This window comes from Pan troglodytes, chromosome 6 (genome assembly GCF_028858775.2).
Source record: "Pan troglodytes isolate AG18354 chromosome 6, NHGRI_mPanTro3-v2.0_pri, whole genome shotgun sequence".
Taxonomy (NCBI): domain Eukaryota; kingdom Metazoa; phylum Chordata; class Mammalia; order Primates; family Hominidae; genus Pan; species Pan troglodytes.
The window spans coordinates 152,602,972-152,625,589 of NC_072404.2; the positions used below are offsets into that span (position 1 = coordinate 152,602,972).

General features: G+C 37.6%; 1 protein-coding gene across 4 annotated transcripts in view; it reads right to left on the reverse strand.

Annotated features, from left to right (window-relative positions):
* Positions 1-22,618, reverse strand: part of PTN (pleiotrophin) — a 127,637-nt gene that overhangs the window by 12,363 nt on the left and 92,656 nt on the right. For all 4 annotated transcript variants that reach the window (XM_003318816.6, XM_009454283.5, XM_009454282.5 and 1 more), the window contains 3 exons: positions 14,963-15,078; positions 13,565-13,738; positions 11,333-11,494 (listed from right to left, as the gene is read on the reverse strand). In XM_003318816.6, coding sequence (XP_003318864.1) covers positions 11,333-11,494; positions 13,565-13,738; positions 14,963-15,077 — 451 coding nt within the window. In that variant the 5' untranslated portion in view covers position 15,078. The remainder of the gene's footprint in view (positions 1-11,332; positions 11,495-13,564; positions 13,739-14,962; positions 15,079-22,618) is intronic.

A 22,618-nucleotide genomic window follows, 5' to 3' on the forward strand; every position in this document is an offset into this window, starting at 1 on the left:
CTCTCAGAGGAGACCGTGACTTAATATTTGGGAAGGGAAGTCTGGCAAGTTTTAACACTGATCCCTTTTCTAGTCATTGAGCAAAACAAGCTCTCTTTGGCCTGAAGGACTTTGAACTTCCGCTTGTTTCGTTTAGAACACCAGTATGGCTAGCCCCTTCTCTCTCTTCCAAACCAAGTTCAAAAGTTACCTTGTCCGAGAGGCTTTCCCCGATTACTCTATCTCACGTACACCTTTCCCATCACTCTATCACTTGGTTCTGTTTAGTTTTTAAGGTCACTTATGCCAAGAGGTATTTACTGATTTAGTTATTATTTATTTCTCTTTTTCCTTCATTGTCTACCCACCACCACCACCAGTAGAACACAGCAGTCAGAGGGAAGGAACCGTGTTTGTCTAATATCACTAGCACTTAACATACTGTGTGCTCCACTGCAGGCTCTTAATAGATTTTATAAAAACATGAATACATTAGAAACGATGCTAAAGGACTCTCCACTTCTCTGTCTCATAGCATTTGCCACTCTATGTGGTACACTGGAATTTATCCCTCTGCTTCTCCTACTACACTGTAAGACCAGTAAGGTCATTAATTTATCCCTGGTGCTAACTAGAGCACATAGCACTTGCTCGCTAAAATATTTGCTGAAAGAACAGTAGAAATGTATGAAAGAATAGAAGAAGGAAAACAGTTCCAGGTTTCAAGAACTACAGATGCAAAGAAATGGACACATAAGAAATCATGGCCCAGTCTGCCGTCTCCTGGAGTTTGGGAGTTTGGTATGGCTGGGGCAGAGCTTGTAAGCAATGTCTAGAGAAAGATCAGGCAAGTGCCCAGCCAGGAAGATACATGAGCAAGACAGCCTGCTAAGGAGTCAGGGTGGGTCTAAAATTCATTCACTTTCTTAGGTAAGAAACTTAGATACCTGTATGGAATGACACAGAAGAAGGAGCTGTGCATGCTGCAGGAGCTCCAGAGTCGACCGCCTTGCATTTAAGTCCTCTGCATATTAGTGGTATAACCTTGTGCTAGGTATATGTATTAGTTCATTTTCACACTGCTGTAAAGACATTACCTGAGACTGGGTAATATATAAACAAAAGAGGTTTAATTGACTCACAGTTCTGCATGGCTGGAGAGGTCTCAGGAAACTTACAATCATGGCTGAAGGCGAAGGGAAAACAAGGTACGTTTTACATGGCAGCAGGAGAGACAGCGAGAGCAAGGAAGTGCCACACTTTAAAACCATCAACTCTCGTGAGAACTCACTCACTATCAGGAGAACGGCAAGAGGCAAACCACCCCCACGATACAATCCCCTCCCACCAGGTCCCTCCTTCAACACCTAGGAGTTACAACTGGAGATGAGATTTGTGTCGGGAAACAGAGCCATATCATTATCTAAATTCTCTATAGCCTCAGTTTCCTTGTATGTAAAAATAAATATAACAGTAACTATTTCACAGAGTTTTGTGAATATTAAATGACACCCTGTGTGAGCAATGCACTAAACTTTACTCAAAACACACTAAGCTCTCCGTAAATATAAACTATAATCACTATTGTTGTAATCACCATAATTCTCCTTTTGCCTGAAAACGTGCTGAGGGTAAAACACCTACTTCAAGAAATTCATTTGGAAGAAAGGAAATAGTCTTTAAAATACTGCATATTTACCAAGCATTCTTACTTATAGTGCTTCATTTTGTCTTTATAACAATCCTATGGTATATTCACTGTCAACTCTAATTTAGAGAAGACAAAATAGGTATCATTCTACTAAGAAAAGGATAGAATTAGATCTCCCCACTTCTAGTACGGTATCATGGATGGAAAATAAAACATAGGTGTTGAAAGATGTTTTCACAAGCAGAATAAAAAAGAAATAAAAACTTGAGACCCAACGGAGTACAAGTGTTTTCCTCTGATCAAGAGGAACAGAATTCCCACAGGGCACCCCATGCTGCCTCTTCTGGCCAAGTACAAGGGCAGTAATCATCAACCTCTTCAGGGGGCCTTTGAGGGGAGGGAGCCAGTCCCAGGCCAGCCTGTGGTGGGATTCTGCCCCCTCACCTCTCTCAACACAGTTAAAAGTCTCCCAGCCTAGCAAAGCCCATCCATACAGTGTTGCCATGCTCACTCCTGAGGGATGTCAGAGCCCAGAACATAGACAGAAATGTTGGGGGGAACTTCTTTTATCTTTAAAAGAACAAAAGAATCTATTTAGCTGGGGAGAGAATTGAGAATGCTGGGAATATCACTTTCCTGACCCCTTTTTTCCCATTTAATAATCAGCTGCCAAAAGCTGTGTCCTGCACACAGTTGAGTCTTGCACTTTAACAGTTTCTGTTCTTTTGATCTTTAAAGATGAATTGTCAAACATAAGAGAGGGCTAGGCGGCTTTCCAAAAAAGAGCAGCAAGATGGCAAAACTTTCAGAAATAGCTGGAAAGGAAGAAAAAGAATTGAGGTTATCGAGAGCAGGAAAATTGAACAAGGATCTGGTAACAGCAGCGTGTGGCTTGGTATGGACAGCAGGAGGGACTGACATTCATTCCCTGACTCACCTGTAGCATAGATATCTCTCCCTGTGTGCCCATCTCTGCCTGTCCCAAAAAACAATCTGAGAATTCCCCTTTTCCAGATAAACTTTGTAGCTGGCTTATCTGTACTAAAAAGGGCTTCACAACACCCTTCATTTATGCATCTGATTTAAAAAGTAACAACTAACAATTGCCAGGTGAACAATAACCCAAGATACTAGAATGTTCCAAGATGATCATTAGGCAATATCACCTGTGGCCTGAAGGAACCTCTCAGCTCTCACTGGAGCCTCCCACACAAGCCCCAGCCCCTGCTTTAGCTTGGCTCTGCACTCCAGTGACAAATACCAGAAGCCTGCTCCATGGGCTGCACCGTCCCCTGACCCACACAGACAGGACTGCCTATAGAGCCACAGCACCCCCACAGACGGGTCCATCCGGGCAGGGATGCTTGTTCTTGCCATCTTCTAATTCCATAGTGAGCCATCATCTAAGGGGACCACTGAAAAACACGTGTGGCTTGGAGAAGAGTTATTTGACCTCTGAAGAGTTCTCTGTCGCCAGGCTAGAGTGCAGTGGCACGATCTTGACTCACTGCAACCTCTGCCTCCTGGGTTCAAGCGATTCTCCTGCCTCAGCCTCCCAAGTAGTTGGGACTACAGGTATGCACCACCATGCCCATCTAATTTTTGTATTTTTATTAGGGATGGGGTTTCACCATGTTGGCCAGGATGGTCTCGATCTCTTGACCTCGTGATCCGCCCACCTCAGCCTCCCAAAGTGCTGGGATTACAGGTGTGAGCCACTGTGCCCGGCCTGCTCTGACAGTTTATACAAAGCTGTTAGCAGAGACAGACTCTGTTTTCCAACTTTCTTCCTTGTTTGCAGATCAATTATTCCCACAGAAAATAAAAAGTGACTGGTAATTCCAGTGAGGAGAGACCCGACTGTCTGTACAATGGTGTACTCAACAGTTCTAATGTAAGATTACCCTTGGCAATTTTTTCCCCATGGAGTAGCATCAATGCATCATCTAGCCCCACAGGAGAGAGGGGTAAGTCTAATGATATACACCACCACATTCTGACATTCTTGCACACTGTGGTAGATTTGCTCACTACATGGCATGCAAGACCCTTGAAGCTTCCCTTCTTGTGTTTAGAGGTAGAATCTAGAAAGTTAACATTTTCCAAGCTCCTTCATAGCAGGATTTTCCATGTGACCAAATTTCTATTAAGCAGACATGCTTAAATGAGATGTGGAGGTAGACGTGACCAACTAGAAGCAGGGGCCAAATGTGGGGAGATTGGATAGTCCCTCAAGAAAGGGGGCAGAAGTGACTGGTTTCGGAGGGTCACCTTGTGGCGGACTTTCCAGTGTTCAGTTCTAAGCATTATATGTGCTGAACAGACAGTAATTGCAGCAGAAAGGTTTCTGCTGGATCAGTGACATGTGGTGTGAGTAGATATTTCTCCCGGATCTGTTGACTTTGGCTGCATTATTCCTGGTCTTGCAGCATCCAAGCCAGATCTTTGGCCCTCCCGGAGATTCTTTGAACTATATAATACCCTTGAATAGACCTCTTTTGCTTAACGAGCTAGAGTAGATCTCTCTGTATCTAAAAGCTTTTGACAGATACAATGTTTTAACTAATTTAATTAATCTATATTAATTAAACTCAATCTCTTTTCTTAAGAAATTAAAATCTCAAGTGTCCAACACAATTGTTCACCAATTTATCCCTGCCAGACTCTGGTAATCATTAAGCAAATTCCAGCTACAATCTTTCAGTCAAGCAATGAACCTTTCCCAGAGTAATACTGCCTCCATCTCCAGGAAAGCTAAATTCCAGATGTGCACATTTCAATTCTTATTTCTGCATAAGAGCATGAATATTCCCTCTTCTTCTTAGTATACAATATCAAAGTGGATAGCTAAAAGGTCTCTTCAGAATTTTTTTTTTTTTACTTTAAGTTCTAGGGTACATGTGCACAATGTGCAGGTTTGTTACATATGTATACGTGTGCCATGTTGGTGTGCTGCACCCATTAACTTGTCATTTACATTAGGCATATCTCCTAATGCTATCCCTCCCCCCTCCTCCCACCCCACAACAGGCCCCGGTGTGTGATGTCCCCCTTCCTGTGTCCAAGTGTTCTCATCGTTCAATTCCCACTTAGGAGTGAGAACATGCGAGGTTTGGTTTCTTTGTCCTTGCAATAGTTTGCTGAGAATGATCTCTTCAGATTAAGTGGGATTCCAACCCAAGAGAATCTTCAAACAAGGGTTTCCAACTTCTCATCTAGTATCATCAAAATTGCAGACTGAGGCTAGAGTGTGGAATCTGTACAACATTGACATAGCAATAGGAAGGATTGCTTCTATACCTCAAGAAGTAATGCTGTTAGAATGGACTATGATGAATTTTAAGGCAATTTTTAACCAAACTCTGCGGGATATTTAGTAATTCCCTGGTGTTTGGATAGCAACTCTCTATATTAAGCCTCCTAACCAAGTCACTTAATCTTTTAGCCTTATTATTACCAATCAAATAGCAAAGACATTCTCCAGCCTTTCCTCAATTTAATGTTGGGTATTCACAGACTTGCCAACATCTTTATGTTTCATTCTAAAATGTAAAGAGTATGATTTTCACACTGAAACCAAGTGGTTTGCATATTAATCCACGGCCATTTCCCAAAACAAAAGTGGTCAGGAACTAAGCAAAGAAGTTCTCTAAAATGAAAAACAAGCAAATATCAAACAAACAAAACAGATCCTGATCATATGTTTGATTAGAATGATAAAGACAGGAAAAGAAGGCACTTTCTGACGATGAGCTGAGTGACTAGATTATACGTAATACAGTTATGCACCACACAGCAATGTTTCAACCAATGATGGACCACATACAGAACTGTGTTCCCACTAGGGTACAGTGGAGCTGAGGAATTCCTATCACTGATTAACATTGGAAGGCAGCACATTACTCACATGTCTGTGGTGATGCGGATGTAAATAAACTTACTGCACTGCTAGTCTTATAAAAGTGTAACACAGACAATTATGTATAGTCATAATACTTGAGAGATAATAAATGACTATGTTACTGGTTTATGTACTTACTATACAATACTTTTAACCATTATTTTAGAGTGCATTCCTTCTTCTTACTAAAAAAATAAAGTTAACTGTGAAACAGCTTCAGATAAGTCCTTCTGGAGGTATTCCAGGAGGAGGCATTGTTATCATAGGAGATGATGTGTTACTGTCCCTGAAGACCTTCCAGTGGGACAAGATGTGGAGGTGGAAGACAGTGATGCTGATGAACCTGACCCTGTGTAGACCTAGGCTAATGTGTGTGTGTCTTAGTTTTAACAAAAAGTTTTAAAAACTTAAAAACACTTATAGAATAAAGATGTAAGGAAAGAATATGTTTGTTATAGCTATGCAATGTTTTTGAACTTTAAGTCTTATTTTTAAAAAGTCAAAAGTTAAAATAAATTTAAAAGTTTATAAACTAAAATAGTTACCATAAGCTAAGGTTCATTTACTGTTGGAGAAAGAAAAATATCTTCTCATAAATTTAGTGTAGCTTAAGTGTACAGTGTTTATAGAGTCTATGGTATTGTACACTAATGTCCTACGCCTTCACATTCACTCACTGTTCATTCAGTGACTCACCCAGAGCAAATTCCAGTCCTGCAAGCTCCATTCACGGTAAGTGCCCTATAGAGATGTACCATTTTTTCTTTTATACCATATTTTTACTATATCTTTTCAATAATTAGACATGTTTAGATACACAAATACCTATCATTGTGTTACAATAACCTACAGTATTCAGTACAGTAACATGCTGTATAGATTTGCAGCCTAGGAGCAATCAGCTATACCTTACAGCCTAGGGGCACAGTAGGCTACACATCTACACTTGTATAAGTGCACCCTATGATGTTCACCTGAGAATGAAATCACCTAAGGATACATTTCTTAGAACATATCCCTGTTGTTAAGTGACACATGACTGTAATTAAACTCATATTTTGAAAACCACTGATTTTCCTCATGACTGCAATGCCCTTTACTGATCACTATAAAAATTCCCTTTCCTATAATTCTCATGTTTGAAATAAGGCAGAAAAATGACATCAAAAGAGAACAAAACCTGGAACTCACTCCACTACCAGAAAACAGAATGGACATGGATAAGTCATTGATTTTCTCTGTCCTCATTTGTTATGTGGATATTAGATCAGACATTAGGCAAGGTCCCCAGAAGCTCAACCCTTTAAAGCTTCTAGACATAAAGATTCATCTAATAAATGTGACCAGCGTTGCATGGGTTTATAATACCAAGAAGCAGCATTGTGCAGTTGAAAAGGCAGTGGGTCTTTGGTATCAGTCTGACTTTAAATTTGAATCTGGTTGCACCGCTTGCAAGCTGTGAAACCTCAAGTGAGTTGCCTAACATTTCTGAGCCTATGCTTTTTCATATATAAAGTAGGATAAATAAAATGTATGCTTAAAGTTGCTTTAAGGCTTAAATTAAATGACTAGGAGCTCCTACCCCAGTGTCCAATTCAAAATTAGTGAGTTCCCTACTTCTATCTCCTTCACATATTGAATTAACATAAGAAAAAATGTTGATGATGTACTCTTTCCTGAAGGAAGAAAATAATTTATAAATGCATCATTTTGAGAAAAGTTTAGTTAAATGACTACTGCAGCTTCCACCCAAAATAAAGGAAATCAGTATATTGAAAAGATATCTGTACCCCTATGTTTGTTGCAGCACTGTTTATGATAGCTAAGATTTGGAAGCAACCTAAGTGGCCATCAACGGATGAACAGATAAAGAAAATGTGGTACATATACATAATGGAGTACAATTCAGCCATTAAAATGAATGAGATTCAGTCATTTTCAACAACATGGATAGAAATGGAGATCATTAGGTTAAGTAAAATAAGACAGGCACAGAAAGAGAAACACTGCGTGTCCTCACTTATTTGTGGGATCTAAAATCAAAACAAACTCAAGGACATAGAGAGTAGAAGGATGGTTAACAGAGGCTGGGAAGGGTAGTGATGGGTGGTTGGGATGGTTAATGGGTACAAAAAAATAGAAAGAATGAATAAGACCTACTATTTGATAGCACAACAGGGTGACTATATAGTCAATAATAAGTGTATATTTTAAAATAACGCAAAGAGTGTGATTAGGTTGTTTGTTACTCCAAGGATAAATGCTTGAGGGGATGGACACTGCATTCTCCATAATATGCTTATTTCATATTGCAGGCCTGTATCAAAACATCTCATGTACCCCATAAATATATACACCTACCATATATCCACAAAAATTAAAAAGAAAAAAGACAACGTTCACCTTCTCCTATTTCAAAGGCAATTAAAACCCATGGAGATTAGTTCATACCCCTTTGTGATTTAGGTGAGAAATCAGCAGAATACAAAAGATGACATGAATTTAGAGTTAGACAAACCTTGGCACTGTCATTTATTAGAGATATACTCCTGGTCAAATAAATTTACCAGTGTTCCTCAGTTTCCTTTATAATAATACCCACCTGCAAGGATATATGGGACTTTATAAGTTACTATATGGAAAACACCTAGAGCAATGTATAGAGTAGAAACTGAATAATGATAATGATAGTATAGATTCCATTCATTACTATTTGCTTTCCCATTGATTAGTAGAATGTAAGCTATCTTAAAGTTAGAGACGTGCAAAGGAAAAGCTATAATATCTATCCAAGTTTATTTGAGAAAAATAGTACAAAAATAAATACAGCTTACATATGCCACTCGTTACATTTTGGTTTAAACTAGGAAAAATATGCCATGGAATGTGTATGTGTGTGTGAGTGTGTCTGTGTCCCCTATAAAGATTTTATATCTGACACATCTCCCTAGTTCAACTCCTAAAATAAGAATATTCTTTTTTCCAGGCGCAGTGGCTCATGCCTTTAATCCCAGCACTTTGGGAGGCCAAGGCGGGTGTATCATTTGAGGTCTGGAGTTCAAGACCAGCCTGACCAACATGATGAAATGCTGTCTCTACTAAAAAGACAGAAAAATTAGCCGGGCGCATGCCCGTAATCCCAGCTACTCAGGAGGCTGAGGCAGGAGAATCACTTGAACCCAGGAGGCGGAGTTCGCAGTGGGCCGAGATCGCCTCACTGCCCTCCAGCATGCGTGACAGAGTGAGACTCTGTATCAAAAAGAAAAAAGAAATCATTCTTTTTGCAGAGTGTCTCAGTGCCAAACAGCATTTATAAAACTCTCCACTGCTGAGATGGAAAAGATTGGTTAGTTTTAACAAAGGTATATTATACACAAAGGGAAGGATGAATTTTAATGACCTGTAAATTGCATAACTGGTAGTTTGAAACATAGAATCACTCATAGTAATCATATTTTCAATTAATTATATCAATTAATTATATACCATAATTTATTTATGTATGAATATTACAGAATGTCTATCCACTTGAAATATTTTTAGTGTCATTTTTTCAAGCTGAAAGCCTGAAACAAACTTAACCTTCATTACATGTTATTAGATGAGATACTGTATAAAGGTGAAATATACACCAGTTCCGGTAAAAGGAAGACTTCACTTATTTCCTAAATATCGTTTAGGGTTCTCTCTTAATCATGTTCCCTGCTGTGTCCCATTTATTCCAAACTTTTCAACATTTTATGTGTTCACCCAGCCCCACCATCTTCCACCTAATCATGTCCCCACTTTTTCTCCCTTATTATTAAGTTGAATTTTCTTTTTCCCATAGGAAAGAACAGGACAGTGCACGTGTGTGTGTGTGTGTGTGTGTGTGTGTGTTACATGTGTATGCATGTGTGTGTGGTCTCTTGTCAATGGATTCCATACTAGAGCAGTAGTTCTCAATTTTGGCTGCATCATGAAACCTTCTGAGATGCATTCACAATTTTTAAACTACTGATGCTGATTGGGTTAGTCTGTGCTATACTTGGGCACTGGGAGTTTTGCAAGTTCCCACAGAATATTCTAATGTGAAGCCCAGGTTGAGCATCACTGTGCTAGAATGTGGAAGCTTCTTTAATTTCTTTTCCTTTCAATTCTGTATTTATACTGAATATTTTGGTTCTACAGCTGGACTAAAAATAAATTATTTTGACTACAGTAACTCTGAGTTCTGCCTTTTTTGGAAATGCTTCACTTGGTAGATAGGGCACTGATTTTGCTTAGATTTATGTGGTTGTCTCTGGACAAATGACATTTGGGAAGTCTGCATAAGTACTCACTGCAGTCACTCCTGCCCTGCTTCATGCCTTCCAAAAACCATATGACAACAGGCAGAGATTTCCATGATCTGGAAAGGGCAGCCTGAACCCTAGACTCACCACCTGCAGGTCCAGCCTGTACCTGGCCATCCTGAAGTTGGAGATAACTATTTCTATGGACAACTCCAGCAGTGGCCAAAAAGCCAGGCCTGTGAAAAATAAAGTCCTTTCTGGCCACCAGCAGGAAACCAGCCAATCTCCGTCACCTTCTGCAGATTTTTTTTTCTATTTTTATTTATTATGAGCATTTCTTACATGGTCATTTTTCTGAATCTCTCCTTACAATTTCTCCGGCAGTATGGATTTTCAGGACCACCTTAGAGTTAAAATATATGAGTAGAGGCCAAGAAGGTATTTGAATTTAGAGTTCATTGAGTCCCATTGTATTAGTTGGCTATAGCTCCTATAACAAAGTACCACAGAGTTGGTGCCTTAAACAACAGAAATTTATTTATTTATTGTCTTGCAGTTCTGGAAGCTACAAGCCTAAGATCAAGGCATCTGTAGGGCTGATTTCTTCTGAAGGTTCTCCCTATGGCTTGTAGATGGCATTCTTCTCCCTCTGTCTTCACACAGTCTTCTCTCTATGTATTTCTGTGTCCTAATCTCCCTTCTTATAAACACACCAGCTGCACTGGATTAGGGCCTACCCTTGTGACTGCATTTTATCTCAATTACCTCTTTAAAGACCCTGTCTCCAATACAGTGACATTGTGAGGGGGTTAAAACTTCAGCATATGAATTTGGGAAAACACAATTCAGGCCATAACATCCATGATAAAAGAGTTTATTTCCCTTAGTTGGGATCCTTGTATGTATGAATTCATGGCCATAATGATTGTTTTTACCTTCTCCAGCAAGAGAGCAGAGCCTGACTTTCTGGGAGATATAGATCTCTGTCATTTAAAAATTCTGTGATGAATGTAGTTGGTAACCAAATTGAACTCAAAAAATATAAAGGCTCTGAAAACAAATGCAGAACCCATTAAGTTATGCAGTGAATAAAGGGAAAATGTAAAATAATTTTCCTGATTTTGTGAAAACTATATTTCAGATAATCTGGGAGAAGTTTGATTTAAAATTGTCTCCGTCATAAACATTCTGAGTTTGTTTTTCTTGTCAGGATACAGTTCCAATTAAGAGTGTGGAATATATGGTCATCATACAACTGTCTTTGCTGGCTTCTTTTGCTATGTTATTTATTTGGGTTAGGAGACTGTACCAATCCCCTCATCTATGCAGAGGACTTCAATTTGCACTCACAGGCTGCCTGCTTCAAAGTATTTTTAAAGTATTTTTGTGACTCTCAGTGTAGGGGAGTTTTTCAGTCACTTTCTTCAGGTAATTCACCTAATATTTCCTTCTGGAAAATGTGGGTTTTCCAGATCTTGCCTGAGTCCATCAATCCATTAAAATTGTGGTATAATGGCAAGGACTTACCTTGAGGTTTGGGCTTGGTCAGTTTGCCACAGGGCTTGGAGATGGTGACAGTCTTCTGGCATTCGGCATTGTGCAGGGCTCGCTTCAGACTTCCAGTTCTGGTCTTCAGGGCCGTGTTCAGGTCACATTCTCCCCAGGCCTGGAACTGGTATTTGCACTCCGCTAAAGGCAGGGTAGAACCAAACAGAAATACTTGAAAGATCCTATCGTACTTCCAGGATAATAAAGGCACACTTTTGTTTGTAACTTTTTTATTGAAATAATTATAGATCCATATGCAGCTATAAGAAATAATACAGAGTGTATGCGTGTGTATTGAGTTCTGTTCAATTCTATCACATGTGTAGATGCATACGATCACCATCAATATACACCATTAATACACACTAATATACACTATTAATATACAGTCCCAATACAACAGTGGGTCATTCTTTATAGTCATGGCCTAGCCACCTTCCTCCTTCCCCACCTCCTTAATCCCCGGCAACTCCTTATCTGTTCTCTAGCTCTATCATTTTTCTAGCTTAAAAATGTTGCATAAATGGAATTCTACAATATGTAAACTTCTGAGATTGGCTTTCTTTTTTATTTAGCATAATTTCCTGAAGATCCATCCAAGTCATGTGCATCAATAGTCTGTTTCTTCCTATTGCTGAGTAGTATTCCATGGTCCCAATGTACCCCAGTTTGTTTAACCATTCATCAGCTGAAGGACATCCGAGCTGTTACCAGCCTTGGGTTACTACAAATAGAACTGCTATATAAATTCATGTATAGGTTTTTGTGGAAACATCAGTTTTCATTTCTCTGAGATAAATTACCAAGAAACTGCTGTGTTACATGGTAAATGCATGTTTCATTTTGTAAAAAACTGCAATACTCTTTTTCCACTGTGGCTGTACCACCTTACAATTTCCACTGGCAACATATGAGGGATCTGGTTTCTTGGCACCCTCACTAGCATTTCGTCTTGTCACTATTTTTTATTCTAGCCACTTTGATAGATGTAGAGTGATATCTCATTATGGTTTCAATTTCTAGTTCCCTAATAAGGAAAAGATGCTGAATATATTTTCAGGAGTTCATTTGTTGCCTATATATCCTCTTTGGTAAAATGTCTGTTAATGTTTTTTCCCCACTTTCTTATTGAACTGTTAGGTTTTGTTTGTTTCGTTTTTTGTTGTTGTTGTTTTGTTGTTTACTGTTGAGTTTGAGAGTTATTTAATATTCTCCATGTAAGTCTTTAAGATACACCTTTTAAACTTTTTGTAAGTGGGTTTTTAAGGTGCCCATATACAATTTAAGACCAAATGTACCTGTTCTCCATCACACTTTTATAGAACTTGTCTATATCCATTCAAATAAAAAATACCCCAAAGATTACAGAGGGAGAAAAAGACATACATGTATACATCCATTATCCTTCCTCACTTGTCTATGGGCCACAATGCATTTCCACAGAACACAGATAGGACATTTCAGGCATCATGTCCCACTATGGCTAAGAAAGACAAAAAGTCTGGATTGTGGAAGAGGTTATTTGAGGGTTCAATACTGGATATAAAGTTGAAAGTGTTGAGAGATCCTGTCTCAGATAGATAGATCAGGCCAGCATAAGATTGACTCCAGTCAGTGGGAGAAAGATTTATGAAACGTGGCTGTGAGCAGCCCTGCTGAACTCAGTAAGTGAATCTGTGAAACTGTGTGGAGGGTGGGGAGGGATCAAATGGGAGAGAAGGTCTGAAAGTGACAGGGAGAAACATGGAGAAGCAGGAGAATAAATAAGAAAAGGGGAAAGGAAAAATCAAAGGAACTTAGAAGAAAGGAGAGAGAAGACAGATCAACTAACATTATTCAGAGGAATCAAGGATATATTTTATGTCCCTTTGGAAAGGCAGTGGTTCCCAACCAGGGATGATTTTGACCAACAGGGGACATTTGGCCATAGATATTTGGAGACATTTTTAGTTTTCACATCTGGAGCGGGTGAGGAATGCTACCGGAAACTAGCGAGTAGAAGCCAGGGATGCTCCTAAATACCCTAAAATGCACAAGACAGCCTCCACAACAAATAATTGCCTGGCCTGAAATGGGACCAGTCTGGTCACTTCGTGTCTGGTAAGATAAAGTTATTTAAAATAAAAAGTACTTATCCTTAAAAAGACATTTGGTGGAAAAATTTGAGAATTATCTCAGAGTAGGAGATTAACTCAGCAGCATGAGGCTTACCTCCAAATTGCTTCTTCCAGTTGCAGGGGATCTTACATCTCTGGGTCTTCATGGTTTGCTTGCACTCAGCTCCAGTCCGAGTGCCCTCCCGTGTGCCCAGCCCACAGTCTCCACTGGTGGGCACACACACACTCCACTGCCATTCTCCACAGTCAGACTTCTTCACTTTTTTTTCTGAATGAAAGGAGGAAAACCTAATCAACATACAGAAAACTCCTTAACTTCCAGATATAACCAAGTTCATTCCTGAGCACCTTAATTGCAGGATCTGTGTTTTTTTATCTGTATCCTTATTGTCTAATGAATAGTAGAAACATGATGAATATTAACCAAATTATTGAAACAATGAATGATCAAGAGAAGAGAGAAAGAAAACTGAGAAAAGAGCTAAAACTAATATTAATTGAACTCCCTCTTACTATGTGCCAGAGACTGTGCTAAGTGATTTAGTGGCATCTCCTTTTAGAAGCAAACATTTCTATAAAAGAAGAGATGGTCAAAAATATAGTTCTCCTAAAAATGAAGAAAATATTATATTAGAAATAACAGTTGTCAGCTGGGCAAAGTGGCTCATGCCTGTAATCCCAGCACTTTGGGAGGTCGAAGCAGGCAGATCACAAGGTCAAAAGATCGAGACCATCCTGGCTAACATGGTGAAACCCCAACTCTACTAAAAATACAAAAATCAGCTGGGCGTGGTGGTGCATGCCTGCAGCCCCAGCTACTCGGGAAGCTGAGGCAGGAGAATCACTTGAACCGGGAGACAGAGGATACAGTGAGTTGAGATCGCACCACTGCACTCCATCCTGGTGACAGAGCGAGACTCCAACTCAAAAAAAAAAAAAAAAAAGAAATAACAGTTGTCAAATGAGCCATTTCAGTGTAAGTTTTTGTTCCTTTCTCTGCCTTGTAGAAGGAATGACATCATACAAACATGGTGCATCACAGATTTAAACAGACTGTCAGTTCCACAGCCTACTTATGACTTTGGGAGTGGCATAGAGAAGGTGCTTTATCTTCTCTGTGCTTGTTTCCTCCTCTGTAAATCTGAAATTAAGGAGAAAAACAAGTTGCAGTGCATTTTTTTTTTTTTGAGGTAGAGAGGTAAATAATAAAGCACCTGATTACTGGTCAATGTTCTATACATAGTAGCTGCTAATTTGATCATTATATTAATGATCATCATCGTCATGCAATCCAAGACTTACAATGGGAGAAAAATAAGACAGGATATTTCTTAGGTTCCTCTAAGTAATTATTTTTGAAAAGGGAAGATTGAAGGAATAGAGGAATAGGAAGGGAGAGAGGCAGAGTAGAAGAGAGGAAGGAAAAGCAGGTAATTAGACTAGAGGGACATTAATCAATGAAGCATCTTGCCTTCAGAACCCTACTGCTTACCTGGTTTCTCTTTCTTCCCTGCTTCAGCAGTATCCACAGCTGCCAGTATGAAAATGAATGCCAAGAAGGCAGCTGCAAATTTTCGACGCTGCTGCTGGTACTGTTGAGCCTGCATTCTAGGAATAAACAGAGAAAGAGAAGAAGGTGGCATTAACCTAAGTCAGAAAGGAAGACTCATTGAACCCTTGATGAAAAGGCTCCACTTTCCATTTCTGGAATGTTAGATTTCAGGAAGATTCATATCAATTATCTTGGGTAGAATTTCATCTATTCTCACCAACAGCCATTGAAATAAGTGCTCTTCTGCAATCAATCACGTATTCACTGACAAAACGCAACAGTTCTTCACTTAAGACTTCACAACCATTTGCTAAGTATGACTCAGAAATTATGGAAGCAAAAGAACTTTGAAGGCATGCATTTGAACACAGTCCTACTGTCTTGCTGATAGCATCACTTGGTAATATCGACAACTACAGCCATCTTCAAAATTCCTGACAATATTAGAAACAACCACAGCAATGATACTGCTGTACACAAGACCAATTTGAGTAGACATGATGAATGAATTACCTATACAAGTATATGTTTACTGTTTCTATTTAGACGCATACACAACAACCAACATCTCTGATCTTTTTAAAATCATTGTCATAATCATCACTATCATCTTATCATTATTCCATTATTTATTGATCTAACAAAGAGTGAATCCCAGAAGTAGAGCTAGCACACCTGTGATACATATCAAACACAATGATAAACTCGCATGTGCTAAAAATCCTCTAATCTTAGGATATGGTGAAGTCTTTACACTCACTCATAATAGGAAATGCTCACATTTAATGTGAATCAAAAATCCCAAGATATCATTAGAAAGACTCTCCTAGAACTTGAAGCCACCTGTGACAGCCTAGTGTCAATACGGTCACTTGGCCAAAACACCCTTGAGAAAGTCTCAGTCCAAGCTCCAGGACGACCCACTTCCCAATGGCTACACCATATCATGGCTGCAGCAACTTGCCTGGCAGTTATTGAGCTCCATCTGCTGTGTTAGTGGTGTGTTATACTTCACGTAAAAATGGTTGTAATGTCCTATGATCATAGGCTGATAACTTTTTTTCCAGAGGTAGTACTAGATTAGTTTAGGTGTTTTAACATTCTCTTTAGTGTGAACAATAAAACGTTTCATGTATATAAGGGGTTGAGATTATTCTTTTCTCTAATTTATTTTCCTCATTGAAAAATATCTGAGATGATATCCTTGCCTGTGAATTTTTCTCCTTTTCTGTGGCATTGTATATGCTGTCTCTTATTAGTGTTTTTTTTAAATTTATTTATTTTTAATTTTACTTTAAGTTCCAGGATACATGTGCAGAATGTGCAGGTTTGTTACACAGGTATACATGTGCCATGATGGTTTGCTGCACTTATTGACCGGTCCTCTAAGTTCCCTCCCCTTACCCCACACCCCTCAACAGGTCCTGGTGTGTGATGTTCCTCTCCCTGTGTCCACGTCTTCTCAATGTTCAACTCCCAGTTATGAGTGAGAACATGCGGTGTTTGGCTTCCTGTTCCTGTGTTAGTTTGCTGTGGATGATGGCCTCCAGCTTCACTCATGTCCCTGCAAAGGACATGATCTCATTCCTTGTTATGGTTGCCTAGTATTCCATTGTATATATGTACCAAATTTTCTTTATCCAGTCTATCATTGATAAGCTTTTGGGTTGGTTCAATGGCTTTGCTATGTAATAGTGCTGCAATAAACATATGTGTGCCTGTGTCTTTATATTAAAATAATTCATATTCCTTTGGGTATATACTCAGTAATGGGATGGCTGGATCAAATGGTATTTCTGGTTCTAGATCCTCAAGGAATCACCACACTGTTTTCCACAATGGTTGAACTAATTTCCAGAATTTACAAGGAACTTAAACAAATTTATAAAAAACAAAACAAAACAAAAAAAACAACCCCATCAAAAACTGGGCAAAGGATATGACAGACACTTTTCAAAAGACATTTCTGCAGCCAACAAACATGAAAAAAAGCTCAACATCACTGATCATTAGAGAAATGCAAATCAAAACCACAGTGAGATACCGTCTCACGCCAGTCAGAATGGCAATTATTAAAAAGTCAAGAAACAATAGATGCTGGCAAGACTGTGGAGAAATAAGAATGCTTTTACACTGTTGGTGGGAATGTAAATTAGTGTTGTTTTTTAAAATTGATGACTTTGAATTCCAACATATGGATGAAGCATATTTCACTTATCAATTAAAATTAATATTTTGAACCTTAATTTTTTCCCTGAATCACAAGCCTAGATTAGCTACTCACCATCTCCAGCACTTTCTACAATATAAGATAAGGTGCTTTGTTCTTCCTCCTGAGGCTAAATTCTTATTATATCAGATTGGTGCAAAAGTGATCATGGCTTTTGCCCTTAAAGTAAAAATCGCAGTTACTTTTGCACCAACCTAATACCTCATGAATGGTCACGCAGAAAAGTTTCTACTGATTCTGAGGCTTTTCCTGTGCTTTTAATTGGGTGTGAATGGTAAAAGAAGCCAGTCTAGACTCATAGGTTTGCAAGTCTTTTCAGAGTTCTTTGAGTTGGGCACTGGTACATCAGTGCTACTATATCTTTCATAATGTACTCAAATGTCATTTAAAATTATTAGGTGTAAAGTAAACCAAAGTGGAAGTCTTTGAGCTTTCCCCAGAGGCTGGCTGAAAGCCTTCTTTCTGTCACTTTGGCAGAAACTTTTCATTTCAATTGTTTAAAAGGGCAAATTATTTTTTTGATTCAGAACTTTTAAATTACAATATATTTCTTTCCAAGTTAAAATTTACCTGCATTTTCAACAGTTACTTACAAATATCAGAAGTATTTAGGTTGTCGAGAATTAGATTACTGTGAGAATTTGGAAATTCCCATGGAGAACGCAGAACTCTTGAGAGAACTTTCTGCCCAAGCCATGGGATGCTCATCCATAGTCCTATGATACCTACAGCAGGAAGAGAGGCCAGAAGCACCTCAGAGCCCACTGGAGAAATATGATAACTTGGCAGAAATAGAAAGACTCTACCTTCCGTAAATAATACAATAACACACATATACACACACATGCACACACAGAGTTATTCATGGCAAGGTGCTATCACTGGCAAGTTTTAACCTCAGCATTTCTAGTTTTATATTGTTAAACTCTTGTTTTCATCGTTATTTTCAAAAAGATTTCCTTAATCCAGTTCTATTCACTGATTTCAAGGAAAAAAACACACAGGCCAGAATTTCCAAATCAAATAAAATTTTTAGTATAGAATAGTCTACTAAACAAGTCATTATAACTGAAATATGAGCTGACTGGAAAGAAGGAAAGGTAAGTACTAGATGGGAGTTGGAGAGAAAGTAGAATGGAAATACACTCTATCTGCCTCTAATGTTAATTTAGAATAATTAAGAACATTAAGAATTGAGTAAATGGTGGATTTCAGCACTTAAATCTTCCATGAAAAAAATGCACACAAGTCCATGTGTACAGTGGGTCACCTGTGTACAATACATGTTCAACAACAGCTTTGAATTGAAGAACACTGTTCTTCTCAGCCTCTTCTCCCCTTCCTTCTATTTTGTTCATCATTCTACTTAAGCCTATATTTTGAGAGCTTGGATGTTTCTGGGTAGAGAAAATGAATAAAGGTTATTTAAAAGAAGAGAGTAAAGAGTTTTAAAAATGCAATGATTAAATTTATCGAAAAATTCAAGTATGCCCAAAACAATACCCAACTAGCCTGCTGGTGCCTTGCTGTTGTAGTAAATACTTGAGTAACTAGTATACATACAGGTAGATAACAGTTGCCCTTGCTTGTGATATTTGCATAGTTGATTGTTTATTTGTCCTTAGCACCAAGTAAGGGCAAAAGCTCTTCCTGTATGAAGTTTAACCTTACCTGTTCTCCAACAGACTGAGTGCCAAATGAGAGCAGAGGCAAAAATATTGATTCTAAGGAAGTGATCAGGATCGTGGCATATTTTTTTTAATCTGGGGAAAATAAAATAGTGCGAGAATAAAGCCTTACTAAATTGACTCCATTCTTTTGAATAATTTACTTGTTTCTCACCCCCTTTTCCTACTGCAATCATTCTTGTACTTGCCCTAATAGACTTAATTGCATATTAACAATTAAGTTGAAGACTACCATATTTGGGTGCTGGTGTCTGGAAATAATTGTTAAGTTATCTCAATGAAATCTGAAACTCAATGATTAAAAGATATTAAAGAAACCAACTTTAGGAGAATGTGTTTATCTATTAAATCTCAATCTCTTTTCTGGATAAATAGCTGATTAGGAAAAGAGAGCTCCCCTTTTCCTTAGTATTTTAAGGAGATCTAGAATTTTCAAGATGGTAATATCTAAAGTAAATACAGGGAAAGGATGCTGGAAACTGTACTTTAGCGACCTATTTGGGGGATTAATACAGGATCTGGAGGCAAAACCTTTGGCTCAAACTTCAGCTATACCACCTACTTTTTGAGTGTCCTTGAACAAATTACCAAATCACAACAGATTGAACTGTTTTGACATCTGCAAAATGGGGGTGGTTGTAACAATTACTTGAGAGACTTGTCATGAAGATTACAAGATACAGATATAGAAATAACCAGAATATTAAGAAATATAGTATTAGTTGCTGAATAAAATTAGTGTACCCCTTTACTCTTATTACTTACTACAAAGAAGTGCTTTTTTTATTTAAAAAAATAAGCATTATACTTTGTTTTATCTAGTATTATCCAAAAGCAAAACAAAACAAAAAGGGACAGAGAGAGAGAGACATGATTTAATTGAGACCAACTAAAGTTGTGTTCAGCCTTATCAGGACACAAATTAAATCTGCCTTTACTTCTTCGAAGCTTGATAAGAACTCAAGCACCTTCATCCCCAGTATTTCTTTTGAGTTCGCTGAAGTCAAGAGGTCCAATGTTGCAATGTTGATAATTAGGAAATATGTAAATGCAATTTAACTTGTATGAAATAAGAAAAAACATCTCACTTTGCAACTACGTATTATACCCTTCATGTGATAAAACTATTACGCCTCCCACTTTTTATTTAAAGTACCTAAGATTTTAAAATAGCTACTACTCATTACACTTTTTGCTAGTGGAAAATATCAGCAAAACATGGCATTAAACAGAGGAATGAATAGTGATAATAAAAGATTGTCTCTGCCCTTTGTCAATACCTGGGGATGTGTAATTTACCAAAGAAGTGCTTTGGTAAAAAAAAAAAACAATCAGTTTTGAGAGTAGCCTCATATGACAGTAAATGATTTGTGATGCTTCTGCATTATTTGTTTCACATTGCCAGATTGTTCTAGATATTGTGTGATTCAGTTGCATAAACTCTCGTGAAATAGTAATTTTCTGACCTCTTTATTGTAAAACAAAACACAAGTTATAGAAAAACCACACAAACCCACTAAAGAGCTTAGCAAATTATTGTAAGATTTTTCCAGTCATGTGAGAAGGCTTTACATGTTTCCCATCCCAATGACAGTCTCATCCCTCCGAAAGTAACTCATATAGTAATTATTTATTTGTATTATTTGAAGGTTTTATTCAAGGGTGCTTCCCTTGACTTGTCTAATTTTATTTTATTTTATTTTATTTTATTTTTAAACTGATACATCTTTCAATTTGCTTTTACTATACAGGATTACCCTCCATCACTTTCTTTTTCTTGCTTTTTACTTATACAAAACCCAGGCCATTTAATCATTAGTATCCCATATTCCAGATTTTGATGATTGCAAATTCATGGTGCAATTCAATATTCTCTTCAGCTGCAAATTGGCAGCTGGATGCAGAGGCTTAATCAGACTCAGGTGCTATCCCTTTGGTAAGAATGTAAATAACATTGCATTCTTTCACCAGGAGCTACAAAATATTTGGGTTTTGCTCTTTTGTGATGTTAACAGCCATTGGTACTTAATGAGTATGGATGGGGGTTGCAAAATGGTGATATTCTCATTCTAGTCTTTCATTTTCATACAATACTTAACAGAATTCCATAAAGAAATGTTTTCCTTCATCTAATATTTTGTTCAGCTGTTTAAAGTTCATAAAGATATATAGGATAAATGCTTGATTCTTTCCTTTTATTTATCTAGTTTTCAAGATTATGAATTTGCTCTCTACTATCATTAAAATACAGCCAATCGCTTTTTCTTTTTTTAATGTTATTATAAATTCATGCATTTATTCATATTTGATAGGTTTTAAGCCATCACATTTTATCTTTATTGAAGCTCTAATTGTCCCATCTTTGAAGAATCTTTGTTTGTTTTGATAATAATAAATGATATTTTAAGACCAAAATCTGGGCACTAGGGATGCTCAGCTTCAATGAGTTTGTCTTTATTTCCAGCCCATTTTCTGTGAGCAGAGTGAGGAAAGGACAAAGGAAATGATAGAACTAAATATGAAATTAATGATTTGATTATCTTACATTACATAAACATTAGTCTCATGGTAATAATATAAATATTAAACCCACCAATTACGAATTTTAAAAGCAGTTAAAATGATTTTACATAGATGATCTCCTTTTGGCTCTCATTTTTATAGTTGCTTGACATCTATGTAATCAGACATTTTAGTCATTACATACTTACAGGGGCCAAGGGAAAATTTCCCCTTTGCCCTGTGAAGGTTACCTAAAAATCACTGAGAAAAGGTAAATAAATAGGAGAAATGGCATATAAATTTATTTGATCATATTTTTACGTGACATGGGAGCATTCAGAACGAAGACCCAAAGATTCAGGAGAAAAAACATCTATTTTTATGCCTAGGCTCAACAAAATATGGACAGCTGTGTAGAAGTATGATTAGGCAAAAGGTATAATCTAGTGCTAACAACAGGCTGAATGAGGAAACCAAGCAAGGCCGGCCTGTTTAGAGTCTTTTTGGTCTCTCTCTGTGTACCTTTGCTTTCTCTGCATGTGGGGCAGGGCCCTCTCTGGAATGGAGATCTTATGATTTATACTCAAACAAAGTACGTCAGATAATTTCTTTATGGCCAGTTTTTACACAGAAAGGTGTAGGGAAGTTAGAGTAGTATCTTTAGGTTCTATGGCTAGTTTTGGGGAAAAAGAGTTCTGGTTTCTATGACATGCCTTGTGGAAGAGTTTCTATGACTATTCAGAATCTATTTTACTTTCCCTTATAAATATAGTATTATTTTACCTGAGATGCCCAAGGGATTTTTTTCTTTAAAGTACAACAATTTTCCTGAAAAATAACTAGGTGTTTTTCATTTTGGTTAAATATTTTCAGACAGTAATGAGATCTTTGCTTTGCTTATTTTCAATATTTGTCATTTTATCTCAAATCCTTTTTATATTTTTTATTTAAAAGCAATTCCTTTTTTATCTTCAATTTATCTTAAGGTATTACTTGTGTTTATTCAATCTTGTGTCCCTTCTAGTTTAGTCTTCATTTCTAAAATAGATTTCTTATCATTCTAATTCTTTCCTAGTTTTGTCACCTCATTGCTGAGTTTTCTAATTATAATTTGTGATGCTCTTTTACATTTTATATTGTTTTCTTAGTGTTTTCTAACTCATTTTGAAACAGTAG